Source organism: Parambassis ranga, chromosome 13 (genome assembly GCF_900634625.1).
Source record: "Parambassis ranga chromosome 13, fParRan2.1, whole genome shotgun sequence".
Taxonomy (NCBI): domain Eukaryota; kingdom Metazoa; phylum Chordata; class Actinopteri; family Ambassidae; genus Parambassis; species Parambassis ranga.
Window position 1 is genome coordinate 3091236 of NC_041033.1, and position 20364 is coordinate 3111599.

Genomic DNA, 20364 nt, shown 5'->3' on the forward strand with positions numbered 1-20364 from the left:
TTTTCTGAACAATAACCTTTATTGAAGATGTTTGTGAAGTTGCTTAATCCATACCTTATGTACAATGAATCAAAAATAGGTTATTAATATTATTATCATCATTGTCATCACACCGGCTTGCATGGATACATATTATCATTGGACAATATATACTGCATAATTGACAGCAATGGCCTAAATTAGACACAGTCTCCAAACGTGATGGCGCCGTGAACGACAGCTCACCCCGGCGTGCATCATCCTGCAGCTTCAGAGAGCGCTGGTGCAGGACGTGTCACTAAAACTTCATCTGTATGGATACATTGATGCTGATGAAGCAGGAAGAAATCAAAACCTCTTACTCTTTATGGGTAAGGATGCATTGATAATATGTGATCAGATTATATGTTGCACTACCATTTAAAGAAATACTTCGACATTATATCCGATGTGTTTTCTGCTAAATCAAATGCAAAGATTGACAGCAGTCTCGCGTTTAAAGTACAGAGGTGGAGCAAGCAGCTGGAAGGAGAGACGGGAGGGCTGCCATGTTTCTAATCACAGTCACAGGCTAACTTATTCTCATACCCTTTTTGACTTAATCCAGGACACCTACGCTCAGTTCTTACTGTGTGCCATTACCATGTTTGACTACAAAAGAAAACACCTTGTTACCATGGTTACAACTCACTTTCAACATAAGCTTTTACTCAGATTTTGACCAAACAGGTGGTAAAACCTCACTACTTCATGTCTGCAACACAGATACCACACCTGACATATGCTGACATATCTGGCTTCGCACCTAAAAATGCTGTTCCATTAATGGCCATTAGATGGCTCCACAATCCTGAATTCCATTCAAAAATCATCAGTTTCCCAATAAAAATGTAATTTAGAGTCATTATGGTCTGATTTCAGCACATTTAAGTTATTGCTTGAAGGCTTTGACATGTGCCATGACTCCAGCGTTAGAAAGACAATGTGTCAAATTTAGAAGGTCCTGGCTCTGAATAAAAAACACTGCACTAACAACAAGCTGCGATTCTATGTGAACTAAATGGATAATTCCACATATATTATGCCTACAGTTACAAAAAAGCCTCTCAGAATGACATCCTGATCTTTGCAAGATGTCAGCCATATTGAAAATACTACAGTGACCGTGTGCCACTTGCAGCTGTACTTTCTCCTCTTGGATGATTGAGCAGAACTTCAAATTAACACTTTTTAATCTCTTACAGGATTCTTTTTTTTTGTAATTTGAATGTATATTGCCATCAAATTTCTCATGCTACAGTCAGACATACAGAATGTCATTATTGAGTCATGGACCCTACTGAATACAGGTGGCCAGTCTTCATCATCATTCATATCAAATTCAGAGCCCGTGTTCTAGTAATAATAAGTAAGAAATGATGCATGATTGGTTGGAACCAACTGAAATGTGCACAAAGGTAAGTTTAATTTGGGTCAATGTGGGTCCCAGAACCTAAATAATCTTCCTCTCTGCAGATATTTTCCAAAATATACCATACATTTGAATAATTAAACTGTTGCAGCCAATGAACCTGTTTGAAAGTTTTTAAGGTGTGACGCAGGTGTTTGTTGTGTTTCCGTTTTGGTTGACCTGATTGGTTGTTAGCTTGTGACAGACAGCGACCGGAGGCGATTCTAGAGTCTGCTGGGGCCCTAGTCAACAATTCACAGGGGGGCCCTCCAACCACATCATAAATAATCTGACACCAACTATATATTTGTTTTTCATCTTCTTTTGTTGTTATTAGAAATGCACTAAATGTGTAACGGAGCGAGTGAGTAGGAACCAGTGGGGGGCCCCCTTAGGGATGTCTCCTACTGTTACTGAAAGTTTTTGTACTTTAAAGTTTGTCAGCCCTTGGGAGCCCCCGGCTGGCCTGGGGGCCCACCAGCAGTTGCCTGCTTTTCCTACTGGCAAGCTGCACCCATGGCTGACAGAAGGTTCATCCAATCACCTGCAACATATTATTTAACAGGTGCCAGTGCCCTACAGTTTCCTAGGGAATCTTCCCAGGTGGTTCCATCAGGTTACGGAAAACTGATCTTTGATCAGATACAGGCAAGCTGTTTCTAGTTTCTATGCTAAGCTAGGCTAATCCTGCATCCACCTCTGCACTGAAGACATGAAACTTTTCAATCTGTCACTCTCTCAGCGAGAGATAATCGTTCAAGGGCCTTTTATCTAAGGCACATTCTTATCCCAGGAGGTTCGTCAGTTTTGGGCTCACTTTGATAAAAGCTAATACTTTTACAATTGTAAAATCTTAATGTTCATCTGTTGTTCTTTGAATGGTGACAGAAGACATACAGTGTGTAGTGTACATAACACAAGCTAACATCGGTGATTATATGCATTTAATGGCACTAAGCTTCGCATTGACTCCCTTTGCTTTCTGAGATGGTACTTTTGCACTGAAAGTCCTCAGGATGCGAGCACAGGATTAAAAACTGTACAAACTGCTGCTGCTGGACCGTCACTGTTGAAGAGCTAGAAAAATAATCCGGTGGCCCAGCTTCTCCACAGGGGGTGCTGTGGTGTCCTTTGTTGGGTAAATAAAGGGAGGCTCATATTCAGTGTACAGAGAGCGAGGGGGGTGGAGGCGTCACCAAAGGAGTGAGTGTGGGGGGACGTTGTAAAGGCCAGCAGGCTTCTTGTCTGTCCATTATGAGACACACACAGGGGCGTCTTCAGATTGAAACCTCGTATTCTCTTGTTTCCTGTCAACAGAAGGAACACGTTCAGTTTGAGGGAGCTGTTAGAAAGATCACACAAAGAGAGCTGTTTTTCAGAAAAGAGACTATACTCGTACAAACCTTGCAGCACAGCATGATACAACAATATCATAAAAAAAACAGAAAAATGTGTCATTGTCTGTCAGGCTGTAAGCTTTAGTGTGCTGAGGCTCATTACTGTGACCAGCTCAAACACTGCAGAGGATCGCCACAGAGCCCTGAGCCTGAAGTCAGAGCTAGCAACTAGCTAACTATACAAAACCACAGCAGACTGTAGTGCTAAAAGGTAAAATATAGGAAAAAAATGAAACAACATACACTATCTTGTTTTTGATGTGCATAATATAGGTAAGTCACTGACATTCATAGTGTGCATTATGTTAAAATAGGATTAACTCACCTCATTGTTCTTCAGGTTGCAAGCATGGAAGGTGAATAAAAAAGAGAGAAATTAACAGTTTCATAAGCGTAAATAACACTGTATTTGTTTGGGGAGATTAAGCAGAATTATTGTGACAAGTTATTCCTCGGTTTCTCTCTTCATCATCTGGTCTATTTGGATGTTTTTTTTGCACCAAATCCTGAAAACATCACCACTGAGAATCAGCTTTTCTGCCAAAAAAACCAAACTGCTTTCTGCTGGGTAGCAGGGCTGGACCATTAAAGTGACACACCAGGAAATGCTTGAGGCCTAAATATCTGTTGTTGCATGGCCAAATTAAACACGCATGTCCAGGGGCCCAGGAAAAAGCTTCCGACTCACTGGGGCCCTGCAGGTTTGTGCAGCACTAGAGTGGAAGGAATCATTATGTGTACCTTAAAAATGGAAATGCATTATAAATGTGCAAACATACACATAGTGAAAATTCCCAACCACACTGCATCCCTTACACAACAATGGCACCACAGCCTCATGGGTAGTGTGGTACTATTCTCAGCAATGATGCCAAAAACCAGAAACAGAATTTATGCCCTCTAGACCCAGACCCAGAGTTACCCTCTAGATCCAGAGCACCACAAATCTGTGATCGACACACTGACATGACAAGAAAACAGATCTTGGAGCTTTCCGTCCTGGAGAGGGTTTCTGTATCAGTTGTGGTTTAACACAGTATTTCAGTTTGTGCTAACACAGAACCAGGAAGTACTCTGGAACAACATGTCCACGCAGCTGACAGAGCCAGGAGAATGGGCTGTTAATAATTGATCCGAGTGTGTGATCTTGTGGATGCAGTTTGCGGTGCTGCCGAGCTGTGTTATGTACCCTACACTCTGATGTAAACGGGACAAAGTGGACAAAATAATGGAAACATCTGCTGTTGCTGTATAACGCAATACAATGCAACTGCAACCCTCCTCTCTGGAACATCTTAGCTGTGTGTATGTTGACTCACTGTTGTCTCATACACCGAGTTGTCAAATGTAGATTCTCCAGTGATGTTTTCGTATGGTAAGTTGGAGGACGTGGAGAGTCGTAATGGCTTCCTCTGACCCCTGAACACACAGAGAAAACACTTTTTCAGAGCTGACATTTACATCATCAAATCAATCCATGATTCTTGTTGGGTCACACTCTGACCTTCTATGACTGAGCTAAAAATCCTTGATCCAAATCTGATGATGCCTAGTTTTGTCCTTTGAGCTAAATATAGCTGTACCGCCTCTATTCGAGCTCATCCCTGTCACACAGAAGCTGTTCAAACACCTCCTTTTTTTATCCAAAGAAATCAGAAAATACTGATGTTAGTGAACAATCACATGCACAATACAGGAGTCTCAAGAGACATTCAGCTGAAATGCAGTGTCTATTTATTGAACGCTTTAAAAGCCTGCCCTTTTCCTCCGGAGAGGCTCTGGTATTACTCTGCAAAAACGGAGTCATTTTCTCACCATTAGACATCTGTACCTGCTGTGACCACCTAAATGTGCAGGTCATTTTTCACTATTATCCAGAGTGACCAGGCTCTTATATAAGGCAGATGAAGTTGTAGGTGTAAATGACATTTTCAGACAGCCAGACTTCACCAGGAACGTGGCAGCAGTGTTCAAGTTGTGAGGTTAGACCAGTGTTAACATAACTAGCACCCTCCTGCAGCTATACTTAGGATCACCAGTACACACATATTAAATGTTGTAAAAGCTCCCAAATCTAGCAGGTTTGTGCTGCTGAGACCTGATTGGTTTGTGTGCAAAACGCTTTCTTAGAATGTTCTGAATATGTACGGCTTGTTACAAATAATTCCAATGTTTAATTTGGATAGTATGGGGAAACAACGTTGCTCAGAATCTGAGACCATGTTTACCTATTTCATTAGAAGCAATAGACATAGTGCTGAATGCTAGCTTCCTAAAGGGGCAGGGCTTTGAAAAAAACATGTGACACAGATACAGGAAGTGACTGCTGTTTCTTAGTTGTCTTTGGTGAAAGCATCTGGTCCTGAATTTCCCCTCGGAGATCAATAAAGTATCTATCTATCTGGTCAGAGCAGGTCATGGTAGCCAATTGAATCATTTTATTATTAAAAAATGCTTTAACCTAAACAATCTTCTTCAATGCTTAACCAAAATGCAATGCTAGGGTGGGTATTATATTTAGACACATACAGGGTATGCTCTGCAGTGGTGTCACTGATGCTCAGTAGGTGGTACTACTATTGTTCTGGGTAGTTGTAATGTTGACAGTGTTGTTCTATATACTTCTACCAAGAAGAGAAAGGTGCTGAGGATGCTGAGTGGTCTATTTGTGAGGAAGTCATCAACAAATGCGATATGCAGAGAGGTTGTGAGTATCCTCTGCTCTCAGTCTTTACTGAAGGCTCATGTATTCCCACTGTTATGTGTTTTTAGAGCTATTTTTTTGGGAGCAAAGCATGATGGTTGTCAGATTATGTTATAGTTATCATCAGCCAACTGGGGTCAAGCTCTGAGCTACTGAAAAATTCTTAAGCCCTTGGTGATTGGAACATACTTTGAGAAATAGAGGTAGATCCCAATGATGATGCTGAGGAGGAGGATGACGGGGATGAAGACAGCAAATGCTACTTGGGCTCCTTCCATCCTCATGTTTGCGGATGACACTATTGAACAAAGAAAAGGTTAGGGAGGGGTCAGATACATTATTCAATGGCAGGCATGTGTTAAATCTTCTGAATCATGGATCACACTCTGGAGGACTGGGACAACAGACAACCAGACCGTGAGTGAAGGACACCTGACAGCACGCAGATACACCTGAAGTCTAAGCAACACTTACCATCTAATCTGTGGTCATCATACTCTCCTGGGTGACCTGATTAGGATACACAATATGGACAAGTTAGACATGATATGCTCAGGAACCTGACTTCAGGTTGTGCTCGTAGCTTTGTGGGATGCACAGCAGCTGAAGCCTTAGTGAAAACACAAAAGTACATCTTCATAGAGCCTGATGTGTGCCCTTACTCTTTGTTATCTATCCTCCAGACTGGAACAACCTTGTTCAAAGTGACAGGACAACAAAATCTTTCACCATGACTGATGTGTTTCCCTTAAATACATATGTGAAACATTCCTTTGTATGCTTGTATCTTGTTGGGTTAAATTGGTGTTTGACGTCAAAATCTCTGTAGTGGGAACACTGAATAATAAAGCTTAACACTATCAATCCCGAACATTGAAGAACAGTATTCATTCTGAACCTTTATGGTTCTCTGTGGTGGTTTAATTTGTCCAATAGAAAGACTGACAGGACTGTAAATGCACTTCATAAACTGCAGTCTGCATTTTATATTTAAAGGTCTCAGTTCCTAACTATTAAATTCAAAGCCAAGTTCATATACTTTTCTAATGCAACACAGCCTATCTATTCAAGCTCACTAGCTGGGTGGATGGCAGCAGACAAGGTAAATGAAATGGGATTCTTTTCTTTAGGATACCACAGTCAGGTAGGTGGGAGTGCAGTGGAAGTGAGCGGAGAGACACAATGCACAATTTCATGTAGAAAAGGCCCAGGCTGGTGCATAAAAATCATCAAAATGAAGCTCAAAATTTTCCCAAGGGAAATAATTTCCAAGCCAAGATGACAGGGCACATATGTGCTGTCTGTCTCAGAGAATACACAAAAGATGTCATATTGCTCAGGCACTGTGGGAAAGTTTGTAGAATAAAATTAAATTCAAGCACTCGCAACACAAACTGAACTGAAGCCTATGATACTGGCTATATTTATGCTTTATTTACCTACAGTCAATTAAATGATGCGCCAGATGGCACCAAGTCAGAAAATATTGAATTATTCAACATATTTTTTTTATTTATTAACATAGTCATGTTGCATTTGTACAAAAATCAAAACATTGTGACCAATCACAGGTAAAGACAATCTGGTTACCATGGCACCTGTCACTGGGTGGTTAAGAGTCAGTGTCTAAATATGGTATAATGATGAAGGTGACTTGATAATGTAGAAATGACGTCTGGTTGCAGTTCCTTACCTTTGCAGACAGGTGGCAGCCCACTCCACTGGGATGGGTGTCCAGGGACACAGTGGAGAACAGGTTCACCGAGGAGCTGGTGGCCAGACATGCAGGAATAGTGCAAGGTCTCTCCAGCCTGGAAGTGGATCTTGTTGGAGCTGGGGATACCATAGGTGGGGGTTCCTGGGTGACTGCAGGGTTCAAAGGTCTCGGCTAGAGGAAAGGAGAGAAACAGGCCACACTTACAAGACTGTTCAAAAGTATCCATTGAGAGAGAGAGAGAGGGAAAGAAATAAGTAGACAGACAGATAGATAGATTGTTGGTCACACATGCTTTGAACTTAAGATGTATGTTTGCTAATGATGACATTTATTACCAGCCTGCATGACTGAAAGCTTGCACCTTTGTGGGGAATTCCGAGCATTTTGATGCACATTCAGTAACCCTGACATTCTAACTCCATCTGGTCCCAAAATTAATATTAGTTAAAATAAAAATTAAATCATTTTCCAGGACATCTGACATTTATACTACATAGCAGCAAAATACATAACAAATCAGTTCACCCTTCACACTTGGTCTTAACCAGTGACTGAAACTGAAACAGGAAATCCCTGGCAGCTTCCTCCTTTTGTGTTGTCAAACATATGAGTATGAAATCAACCAACAAACCTACATTAAACCAGTGTACAATAAACTTAAAAACAAAACGGATTGATTGGTAAAGGATCTAGTTAGTAGTAAGCTGAGTAAGTAATACCCATACATGCTGATCTTGATTCCACCATGGAATCACCATAACAACCAGTCACTCAGCATGTGATAGGCTGAATGGATTCCTATTTACATCATTAGTGTCCTAATGGGACCAGTCCTCAGATGGACAAATCAGCTGATACTAATGTTATTAACAATTTGTGTTGGACTGGGTGCTTTCTGCCCCTGATACAGATAGATTTGGCTACATCCCCCCCTGCCAGGTCAACACCATCACTATAGCAACCAATGAGCAGGTGATTGGATCTTCACAGTGTTTCAGTTTGAGTCCAATATCTATCATGACTGACCATTAATAACGTCAGCCATTGTATGCTTCTTTATACAGCAGAAGCAGCACTGGAAAAAATCTCAAGAAATTTTACAAGTTTGACATAATTATTGTCTTCTGCTCATGATCTTCATCTCACACATAACAATGACCTGGAAGTAATTTCCGTTGTCCAGCTAAATTAATTACAAGTCAGTGCCAACATACAGTATGGCTCCACCTAGAAAGTAGGTGAGTTCATGCAAATGAAGTTAATGCCTTCAAGGCTGTTTGAGGAGGAAATTATATTTTAATCAGACTGATGCACTTTTAGCTCAGCAGCTTTGTCAGAAACTAAATGACAGGATGTCAAAGCAGCTGGTGTTAGTGATTTTAATAATTTCATGTAAGTCACACAAAAACTTCATCATAATAATTATCTACAGAAAAAAACAATGAATTAAAGAACTGGCACTGGATTTTGAGAACATGCAGTATGTTTGTAGCTCCTATTATGTTGTTGGTTCCTGTGATCACACTGGGTATTATATAAGTGACTGTATCAAAAGTGTCTATATAACATGTATTCTGGAACACAGTGTTTTGATGGATTAATGCAAAAAAACAGGACGTCATTGTAAAAATAAGTCACAAGAGAGCAGATGCTGTGCACACACAGTAGCAGACAATTGAATTCGGGCCATCAAGAGACATTAAAACACTCACATTCAAAAGCAGGTTAATTAACTTCATTAAATGTCTTCAAAGGAGAAAATAGCATGATGTGAAGCCCTTCTTTGTGGCCTCCTGGGAGAAGCTTTTTAAATATACTTATATTTGAAAAGGTGGAAAGACTGAAAGCACAGTGGAGGAAAGTTAAAGAAAAACATAACATAACTGAGTGAAACAAGTCTGTGAGGGCTGTCTAACTTTCTGGTTATGTTTAATGTTTAAAAAGCTGTATTTGTATTTTTTATATAGCCTACCAGAAGGCTGTTAGTTAACATTAGTATTGCTAAGCAGCTGTTGCCATATGAGGCATTAAGAGCAAATGTGTGCGAAATGTGAAAATCTGTTTGTCAAGGTGGTGATGAGGGGGCGGGGGGGGTTGCTAGTGTGTAACCATGGGGTGGAGGTGGCTTCTTTGAACAAAGAACACTAAAAATTACGTGCACACACATCAGAAGCCTTACCTTGTTGGCATGTGTTAATACATATTAGTGATATATTCCAAACAATAGTGTATTATATATTGGGTATACTTAATATATAGCATATTTAATATTATATATAATATAGGATTTTTCAGTTTTTCTTATGAAGGAAACATTTTTCAGATAGTAAGGTTCATGCTTTGGCCATCAATATAGTCTATCTTAATGAAACAGATGTTATAAGAGCGGCACGTCTCCTTTAAGAAACTGGGCAGTGAGCAGTGACGGCTGGAATAAATGGGCTAGTGGGGCTAAGCCCTGCCTATGTGGTAACAGCACCAAATTCTTAAAAGAATTATACAGGATATTTTTAAATGGGCTAATTTTATGCAGCCTGAGCGCATCAAATCTGCTCTTACTTATTTTCCGGGTGTAAGTGATTGAAGGATATCATCTTCCGCCCTATTTGGGCTAACTTCATGTAGCCCAACACCGAAGAAAAAGAAGAAGAAGACGAAGAAGAAGGAAACAAAAGAGTGGTGAAAAGTAAATGGCAGACCGGCGAGAAGAACAGACAGTCAGAACGGACAGTCACCTGTCTTAGAAATATAATAATCTGTTTAAGTAATCACATGTTAAGTTTGCTTTATTAGATGCTGCCACATAATAAAACATGCATTTAATAGTGCTATGATGGCGCAAATAATAATTGCTATTGACTTGCTTGTTTAGCCAAGCAGAGATCAGCATGTTTTATTTATGTGACAGCAGCAATGATGTAATTAACAGCGACAGGAAATGATGAAATGATAACCACACCATAGAGTTCCTTACACTGAACTCCCTAGGGAGTAGGGAGTGAGAGTGTGATTTGGGAAACAGCCCTGGAGTACTGTGGATGTACTGGAGAGAAAATTGCCCTGCAAAATTGCTAGTAAACCCAAGCTGCTGGAAACTGCTGTAAAATGCTGTGAAAACGCCATGAAGGTGTTTATATGTTGCAATAATGCAACTAAGATCAGCATACTCCACAGCCTTAATTCAATTAACGCTTACTCTGAATGTTACCTTAATGGGGATATGGTAATTAGAGAACAGTGTTTACATGGCAGTGTCTTAGCTGGAATATGACAGAGTTCAAATCAGGTAAACTTAGTCAATGAAAACTTCATACTAAACTTCCAGAACTATAATCTGGATCAGTTACCATAGTAAACTGCAGATGTTCTGTCATTAAAAGTGGCACAAGAACAATAGCTATAACAGGTCTATAACACTGCACATCACTGTATAAAAGATGAGGGCTTTAGTAGAAAAACTCTGATACGTACGCAGGCATCTGGGCAGCTTCTGGTTCCACCTGGGGCCCGAGGATCCTCGGTTGAAGCAGGTGAGCAAGCTGTTCCCAGACAGAGTGAAGCCCTTGTTGCAGATGTACTGGATGGTTGATCCCACAGTGAAATGGGGACCAGACAGCACCCGTCTGCTATGCTCCACCTTTCCAGGGTCACTGCAGGACACCACTGACCAGACAGGGAAAAATGATTCTTGTATGAACGTATGAACATTTTCAGTTTTCTGCTAAAACTATAATTCATTCACATTATTCAGTACAGTAACTGTAGATATTTGCAGATTACATGCAGAATAGAACCCTAGCTTAGCCTTCTCGGTTTGAATTTGATGTTATTTAAGAGCATTCAAATCTTTAGTTCAGTCAGAGTTTCTGTGTCCACAGAGGTGGGATTAAGAAAATGATCTGCGGCTGTCCTGGCACCCAGTCTGGACCCAGCAGGAGAAGGGCCATTAAGGCCAGAAACGCAGGATGGAAGTCAGCCATGCTGGGGCTGAGGTCTGCGACTGCTGCCAGTGGGGCTGGCCACTAAGCATACAGGCATCACTGATTCATGCTGAGCCTGTGTGCACCCTTGTGTAATGAAAACCAGACGTACAGTTTTAGAGAGGTCTGTTTTTCACGGTTATTTCCTTCCACTGACTTCCTGGAGAGGCTGCTGTATCACTCAGAGTTCTGAGAAAACCTTAGTCACTGTTCTTACACAAACGATTGCAATAGTTAGCTTTTTCATATGTGATGAAGGACAATCTTTGCGATCAAGCTCCCAAAAACTTTTATAGTTCACCATTTTCTAAGTTCTAAGATATACTAGCAAAGATTTCTTATAGAAAGACTACATAGCTGTGTTGAATACTGAATTCTGATAGGTCAGGCACAGCATTCTGACTGTGCTATGTATGTATTTTTATTTTATTGGCTTATACTGGTTTTACTCATGTGGGTAGTGAAAGCAGCGGCAGCGGCATCTTTGTTCTCACCTCTCTCACAGCTTGGGAGGTCACCACTCCAAGTGAGGTCCCATTGGCACATGAGCAGCTCGGCGCCTACCACCTGATAACCTGGGTAACACTGATAGGTCACCACGGTGCCCTGGACCAGCTCAGGGTGAGATGTACTCTTCCAGCCATTAGTGATCTCGGGGAGCTCGGGGCAAGTGTCGTTACGTGCCACTTCTGTGGGAGTGGAGGGAGAGGATCGGAGAGAAAACGAGTGAGGCAGACAAGATTTAAACTCTTTGAGGGATTACGCAGAAAGTTTGAAGGTAATAACTCCTGTTTGTAATTGAATTATAACCGCTGTGTGGACCATTGACTTATCAATTAAACCAGCAATTCAAATGAGCTCTCCTGCAGGGAGAGCGTGACCTGCCAGGCCCATTGGCTTCGCCCTGCTCATTCCAAGGCACACAGCAGCAGGTTCAGACTCTCTGCTTTAGGAGTCTAATTTGGACAAACACACTAAAGTAATTGGGTCTGGGCACTGCACAAGTAAAAAAAAATCTCCCAACAGCTGCCTACATTGCGGACTTTGTGTTTACATTCCGCCAATGAGATTCATGAAGGGACTGTAATAAAAGCTTTTATCCCACTTTGCTGATCATCTGTATTCTGTAGCCCTTCCTTCCCTCTGAATTCATTAGATCTTATCAGATGTAGTGTGCTGGCTGTGGCGTGGTGCTGCACTGATGGAAAGTCCCCGTCAACACCAGGGACAGCTTCTTATTGCTTCCATTTTTAGGTCCTGCAACAGCAAAAACAAATCCCCTCTTTCTCTCCTTCTTTTTTGAACTTGTCTTTCTCTCCAATCTGCTTTACTGTCTTCTCTGTAAGATGCATTTTGCAACATTTCTATCTAGACTTTGGAATCATCAGATTGTCTTCACATAGAAAAGTAGCAGTGGTCCCTGGCGAGTATATAATCTCTTCTTACCAAAGAAGTGGACAACAAAGCCATTGCCGTAGCCGTAGACGTTGGTGGCAGGGTCAGACTGGAACTGAATGGTGACATCTGCTGTAGAGGTGTACAGCTTAAAGTGGGGCTTTGATCCTCCATACTGACCCAGCACTTTGGCTGTGAGGTCGTCTCCGTCATAAAATGTCAGCAGGTCATTCTTCCCGATGTTCAACCTGAAATAGGAGCACACACAGGATCATTAAAAACGAATTAAGAGAGCACAAGTCTTTTACACACAAGTTTTTAAGTAAATAAAAAATAAATAAGCACTAATTAGCACTGCCAACATGTGCATGGACTGTATTTTCCTGTATTGTATTTGCTTGTCTGCCTTGCCTCAGGGACACAGTTAGCTTGTCCCTGAGGCTGTTACCAACTGAAGCTAGAAATGATCCAGCTTCGAAATATTTATATTTGGTAGAAAATGCAAATGTGTACTAGGTAAGTCAGGAGCTGTTAGCTACGTGGCTGTAGCTTCTGTAGCTTTACTAGCCATGACAAACATAACACCACCAAAACTTCCACCTCTCTCACTGGACTGAGGGTGAATACTATGTTGATGAACTAGCCCCTCCTGTGGCACAAAGAGGTATTACACATGTGTGTGTGGCTTGTTGTCTAGCATTCTAACTTTGAGGGCTGAGACATAATGCCGCTGTGGCAATGTTGTCACATGCAGTGGATAACATTTGTTCATTATTTGTTTAAACTTGTATGTATTACAAGTTACAAATTTGATCATATTTTTTTAGTTAAGAGTTTGTTTTGGGCATCAAACAGGCGCACAAAAAGCACAGTAAATGTTCTCCCCCTCTGAGCACTCTGAACATGCATCTATGGGAGTTTTTCCCCCATGAGACATGTCTGACAGAACATAACATTAATGTTACACCTCACGATGTCTTCTTGTATTTTTTTAAAATGACAGTAATTGTACAAAGAGGAGCACGACAACTCCAGGTCAAACCAAGGTTGCATATTACTGAGAGAGGAGTGTTACATCATTCATGAGGGGCAGCAGGCTTTGTGTTCCCACACTGTTAGGAGGATGATGGGACTCTAGAGGGTATCTTGTATTACAGTGACTCTTATTACTTTTTTACAAAGGTTGTGTAATTGTAATCTGATTATTTTTATGGATGGATATTTTGGACTCTATGATGCTGAGTAACTATACTCGTTGAACATGCATCTGACCGCTGTCCACAGACTACACTCCTACAAACCTCAGGGCTGTTTAAAAACATCACTCAGGGCCGAACTATCTCTTTGTAGAGAAAAGATTTAGAGCATGGAAGAAATGGCTTAGCCAGAATAAAGCAGTGACATGCTTTTTTGCTGTCACTAATTAATCACCAGCGGCTCCTGATAAAACTCATTAGCCGGCCTGAGATTGAGCTATTAATCACTATGGGAATGCTGGAAAATCAAAGGTTCAAGAAGCGTGGAATGAATCGACACATGGTGAAGCCTGACAGAAGATGAAATGTTTATTTTTTCCTTTCTTTTTCTCAAACTGGAGGAATCGGTGGGATTATGAGCGAGTCTGTGAGCAGATGAGAACTGGAGTGGGGCGTGTTTGTCTTTCCACTGGCAGGACCATTTGTCTTCTGTCAGTGCCAGACACACATTTAGCCACACTTTTTGTGTTGCTATACTTATAAGGACTTCCCCACAGAACAAATTGATTCTGAAACTCTGACTGTAACCCTCTGATCTAACCTGAGAGCTAGGATGTATGTCGCCTTACAGCGAAGGGTCCTTTCTTTTGTCCTCTTTTTTTTTCCTGACTGACACATATTTTGTCCTCTAGAGCAAAAAAAAAAAAACATTTAATCAACTTCTTCGTCAGCAGCATAAATCAGTCATGTCTTGATGGGAAGCTGTCTTCAGGTGGTCCCAGCAGGTGTGATATGATACATTGACTATCCAGCACTAGCTGCCTATCAACAATGCTGCTAGCTTAGCACAGTGTTTTCCAATAATTATTTATTGGGGTCCTGCTTTCTAAAAAATGTTGTACCTATAAGAGAGAAGATTTAATCTGTGCATAAAGATTCATAATCATTCGTAAACCACAAGCTACTGAGCTGTGGTGGTAAAAACAGACCTGAGCCATAAAGCAAAAATCAGTCTACACCTCTTAGTAATGGTAATGAAGACTGGGTTAGTGACTAAGAGTAGGATGAACACAAGTGACCAAAGAATTGCTCTCTAAGTCCAAATATTTCATGCAGGTTCAAAGGAGAATCGTGCCTCCAGCACACTGAGAGGAGAGAGTCCAGCTGGTCTCCCTGACACAAACCCATGTGGCTCAAATGTGTATTGTAAATATGGAAGTTTAGGGGCTATGTAGAAAAATGTGCACATATATTTAACAAATTAATGACATTCTCCATCCTGGCCCAGTCTTTGCAAAAATGATAGATGAACAGAAAATCCCCAACTTGCAGCAGAAATAAACATGAATAAAGTTACGCTGACCTGTGTAAATGACAGTTAGTACAAACTGTACACTTACAACCAAAACAGTATTTTTATTGTGTTGATCTTACAGCAACTACTGTACAATATCTAACTGTCTTTTGAGCATGGGGCTCCTCCACTAACAACATTTTCCTTTATAAATAACTCTCATTTCTAACTCTGAGATCAAAACTTCAGTGCAATAATATATATGCAGCCTGTGAAAATCAGGCAGAATATGTGCCTAAAACAGATCACACCTAAACAGCTCCAGCTCAATATTAACTTCAAATCTCACTGCATGTAGAGGGGAGACGTGGAAAAAGCGGCCTTATCTGAAGTCTGGTTCCCACAAGCATAGCAGTCTAACTCTGCCTGTCCTCCAAAGTCACGGTGCTCTGTGTTTATTTGATTGCTGACAGATAAAGCCTCTCACCTGCTCAGAGAGCGAGGCAGATTGAGAAATATTGTTAGCTGGCGTCAAATTTGTTGTGATTAAGCAAAACAAGGCTTTGCGCGGCTCTGCGGTGCATCTGTAGAGAAAAATCAATCACAGCCTCCGTTCCCTGACACTAATTTGATTTAGTTCAATTTGAAAAAAAAGAAAAAAAAGCAGGGCTAAGTTTGGCCTGGCCCTCAGGACAGCTGCCAACACATCTCTCCCTAACTATTCACTCCATGATCTGTGGCATTCAGCCTGGAATATAGAAAGACAATTATACTCTTTATTATCATTTATTAGGTATAGTATAGTGTTATTACACCTCCTGTTACACCATCCTGTTATGGAATCATGGGAACTGTAGGATCAATGCTTTTGATTTCCACCCAGAAACAGTGCACACTGTGGGGATATATTTAGTGGGAAAGGCTGTGAATTACCTTTAATCACACCTCTCCCCCTTTCATTTGAAAGCCATCTATAAATGTCATTCGATACAGCCTGTGTAATAATGTCCCACAAGCCATTACACAGATGGAGCCGGATATGTATATGTGCACAGGTGTCTGTGTGCACCAATAGCCGGGGACCTTATTAAAAAGGCCTGATCTGTATCTCTGTAGAGTCTAACCCTGAGAGCTCGTGGAGAACAGCAGCTATCAATATGCTTTGTCAGGACAAATGATGGTGATAAATTCCAGCTACTAATCAAAATTATAAACAGGTTTCCTTCAATAGGCAGAACAAGCTCAAATACAGTCCATCATATAAAGAGTCTGACTTGTTTCTGTTGTAGTTTGGACTCCATCAGGCCTGCATGCCTCTGTCAACAACTTTGTTAGTAACAAGTTAACTTAGTGCAGTCATGGGGTGAAAGGGCTCCAGTTTGGTGGTCTTAGGATGCCATCTTGGCAGGGTTGAGAATCGGAACTCTTAAAATATGAGCCATTGGTTCTCATCCAGAAAAGGGTGGAGTGCCCTCTCTGGTGTGGGTATGAGTGCAAGTAGTAGTAGTAGTGTTGGTATGAGCAGCAATGTAGGTTCTGCTCTGATGGCAGATGGCATTTTAATGTCTAATCCCCATTACGACCAAGCAAACCAAGCAAACATTTGACAAAAATACTATAATTCTGTTGTGTGCTTGTCTCCAATGTATATCATAAAAATTTATTGCCTAAAGTGCAATAAATGACATTTTTTAAGAGGGTAACTAGTAATGTGATGTAATCTATTACATCTGAGAGCTCTGTGTAAATGCAGAGACACCTGCTGGGCATATGTTCAGACAGCGAGGAGGCTTTGTGCAGGATTATACTGCTGCTCTCAGAGGAAATCTCTGTTTTGATTCATTCCTGCGAGCACACTCTAGAAATCTGGACCGCAGCACGCACTGACACCTTATGTTTAGTTTGAGCTGCAGACTTTTCATGGCTTATTCCCATACACACTGATGCTCAGTGTGAACAGAATTCTATTTCAGACAGTCACACACACAGTTTAGGAATGGAGATTTCCAACCTGAAATAAGTGTGTGTCCTTGGTTTGTAAGTGTTTAGCAAGCCAGGTTGTGATATGCGTGTCATGATGTGATGGTTGTGTGAATCTGGGCAGGGAGCAGGAGTGACTGAAATTCTCCAGTAGATAACCAAGTGACTAAATAAATGACTCATACATGCATATTATGTGGAGTATCTGAGGTGTATGCTGTTTGCTGTTTCAAGATAATGAAAATATTCCACTTTTTGTGTGATGAATGAAACTAAAGTCTGCAACAAAAGGAGGAGTTCTTTAGGAACTAAATCAATAGTCTCTCGAAAGAATACGATGTGTGCGAGGAAATAGCATCATGAGTTTTTGTGTGCACTCTGTTTTCAGCAACCCCCATGATGATGATGACTATTTTGCATAGTAACAATGTAAGTATACAACCAATGTGAATATTTGATTTAATAATATGGTTGTTTATAGTGAAATAGGTCGACATTTCAGCAAGTTATCATTTGAAACATATTTTATAAGAAAAAGCAATTATATATATAATTGACCCTGCACTGGAGGATGAAGCGGGTTAATAGATGATTGATGGATGGATGGATGGATAATAAACATCAGATGTTGGGTCATAAGGGAAAAAAAACCGTCAGAGATGACATATACCTTTAATTACTCTTTTATGATGAAGCTGACTTTGTCCTATGACCTAATTTAAAAGAAAGTTCATCTGACTAATAATCATATTCCATAGATTATTGACAACACGTCAACCAATAAGATTATTAGCAGATAATTTGAAGGTTTTAAAGGGAAACTGACAGCAGAGTTGCTCTTTACCCACCTAAACAAGACACCAAATGACACTCCTTCAATACTAACTAACCATCTTAATATGTACCTTTCCCTCTATTATTTCAGCATAGGAATATCAGCCAAAAACTTGCATGTATCATATGTAGGCAAATATTCAATCTTGTAAACTCCTGGTGTAACTATTGTGCCTGTTAAAGAGCTACATTGCCTATAAAAAGTAAGTGGAGTAAGATCTGGGCTTTGACTTGGCCAGTCCAGAACATTCACCTTGTTGTTTTTGAACCATTTCTGTGTAGCGTTTGTTGAATGCTTGGGGTTGGTTGGCCAGGGTTTGGGGATATTTTTTATATTATTTAAGGCCAGCTGTTAAGAAGCATCTCCAGAGCATGATGCTGCCACCACCATGCTTCACGGTGGAGATGGTGAAAATTTTTGTCTCATCAGACCATAGAAACTTCTTCCACTTGACCTTGTAGTCTCTCACATGCATTTGAGTGATTTTTTTCTTTTTGCCACCCTCCTACGCAGCTTCAACTGGCGAAGAGCCCGGGCAATAGTTGTTGTATGTACAGTCTCTTCCATCTGAGCCACTGAAGCTTTTAACTCCTTCAGAGTGGTCGTAGGGTCTTGGTGGACTCCCTCACCAGTTACACTTTCCAATAATATTTTCTCTGAGTTGCTCAGAGTGCTCTTTTGTCTTCATGTTGCAGTTGTAGTAGGGATACTGATAACATCAAAGACACAGGTGTTTTTGCACTTTTCAGTAGGTGATCTCAATTACACTGATTGTGACACTGCTGGCATCAACTAGCTTGGCCTCCCAGTTTAAAGGTGGTAAATATTTATGCAAACACTAACAGTATTTCACTTTTTTCACCAAACCCACTTCCTGTTTCCGTAGGAGTTAATTAGGTGAGCTGCAGCAGGTGCTGCTGATCATCAGTCCTTGATTAGTTGATCATCAGCAGGTGTTCAGACCTCTATAAAAACAGACATTCTGACAGTTTGCTGCCCTGGAACATTCAGGTGTGTTAACACAATGACAAGAGAGAAAGACATAAACAATGGTGTTAGAGAAGCAGCTGTTGCTGCACATCAATCTGAAAGACTTATAAAACCATTTCAAACTGTTTTAAGCTCAACGTTCTACAGTGAAAGATTATTGACAAGTTGAAAACTTTCAAGTCAGCTGTCAGTCTTCACAGGAGTGGACGTCCCAGCTAATTCACCCCAAGTCCAGAGAAATACAAAAATACCCAAGAACTACATGTCAGAGCCAGCAGCACGATTTGAAGAAGACTGAATGAGTACAGTTTGTTTGAAGGGTCACCAGGAGAAAGGACTCTTGTGTGTAAAAAAAATCACATGGAAGCATGACTGAAAGTTATTTTGGAGGCACACAAAGACACCTAGAGAGCGGCTTGAAAGTTTGTGCACGCCATAGAATTTTCTGTATTTCTGCATGTGCATGTAATATGACCCATTACATGAATTTGTTGATTCCTCTTTAGAGATGGTTGTGTAACCATTGCCCTGAGAAACAGCAACTGCCTGCATGAGGTCCTCAGAAATGTCCTTTGATCATGTCATTATACACTTCCACAAACACATGCTGTAAAGATCCGACTTTGATAGATCACCGTTAAGTAAACAAAGACACTCACTGACACCTTCCACTGACTAAAAACACCTGAACAGATGGCCTACAAATAAACAGCTAATGCTTGAGGTTCATATACTTTTACCAATTAAGTAATATTGGATCATTTTGTATTTTTTCTGTAGGTAAAATATTTCTGTATGATTTATTTCACTTACAGGTTCTCACTCCGGACTTGAGAGCTTTCCACCAGCACTGTATATATTCTATAACTGCATACCTGAAATTCCAATATTGTGTCTTAACAACTCGACAGGTGGACAGTCAAAAAAAAAACAAAAAAAAACCATCCAAACAGCAGCATGAGAGCACATGTTTCTTCTTTCTCACAAGATTTTGGCTGCTGGGGCGGCTTCACTTCTACCGACATCACCTGCTCTGTTGCATGAACAGCAGCAATTACTTATGTTGGCAGACTTCCTTTCAAAAACCAGAGGAAGCCATTAATCAATGTTCCACAGTACAACAGCAGCGCAGGTGTTTTTCCGAGAGAGGGAGAGGGAGACAAAGAGAGAGAGAGAAAACAGAGCTTAAGATGCAACCTATGCAAATGAGCCCTCCTTAATTTGCTTGCAAATGGCAAATAATTTTCTACAGCTGACTGACTTATCGGGCTGTGACACGGCGGGGGTGTGTTGTTCTGTGTCTTCACCCTGGCACAGCAATCACAGGAAAACACACACTCCGATGCTGTACACTTGCACCCACTATTCCACACAGCAGCCGCTACCGGAGTGGGAGTGTGGGGTTGGCATGGCGGTGGAGGGGAGACGGAGGTGAGGGAGGGGGCTC

At 40.9% G+C, this 20364-nt stretch overlaps 1 protein-coding gene across 1 annotated transcript in view; it reads right to left on the bottom strand.

Moving 5' to 3' along the window:
• Window positions 1-521: 521 nt before the first annotated feature.
• The window catches only part of sez6b (seizure related 6 homolog b), a 138639-nt gene continuing 118796 nt past the window's right edge, over window positions 522-20364 (bottom strand). The window contains exons 10-18 of the mRNA XM_028419980.1: window positions 12674-12870; window positions 11722-11916; window positions 10719-10910; window positions 7224-7418; window positions 6005-6040; window positions 5720-5828; window positions 4146-4245; window positions 3152-3160; window positions 522-2736 (exon numbers count right to left, since the gene is read on the bottom strand). Of these exons, the coding sequence (XP_028275781.1) occupies window positions 2707-2736; window positions 3152-3160; window positions 4146-4245; window positions 5720-5828; window positions 6005-6040; window positions 7224-7418; window positions 10719-10910; window positions 11722-11916; window positions 12674-12870 (1063 nt within the window). The 3' untranslated portion in view covers window positions 522-2706. The remainder of the gene's footprint in view (window positions 2737-3151; window positions 3161-4145; window positions 4246-5719; window positions 5829-6004; window positions 6041-7223; window positions 7419-10718; window positions 10911-11721; window positions 11917-12673; window positions 12871-20364) is intronic.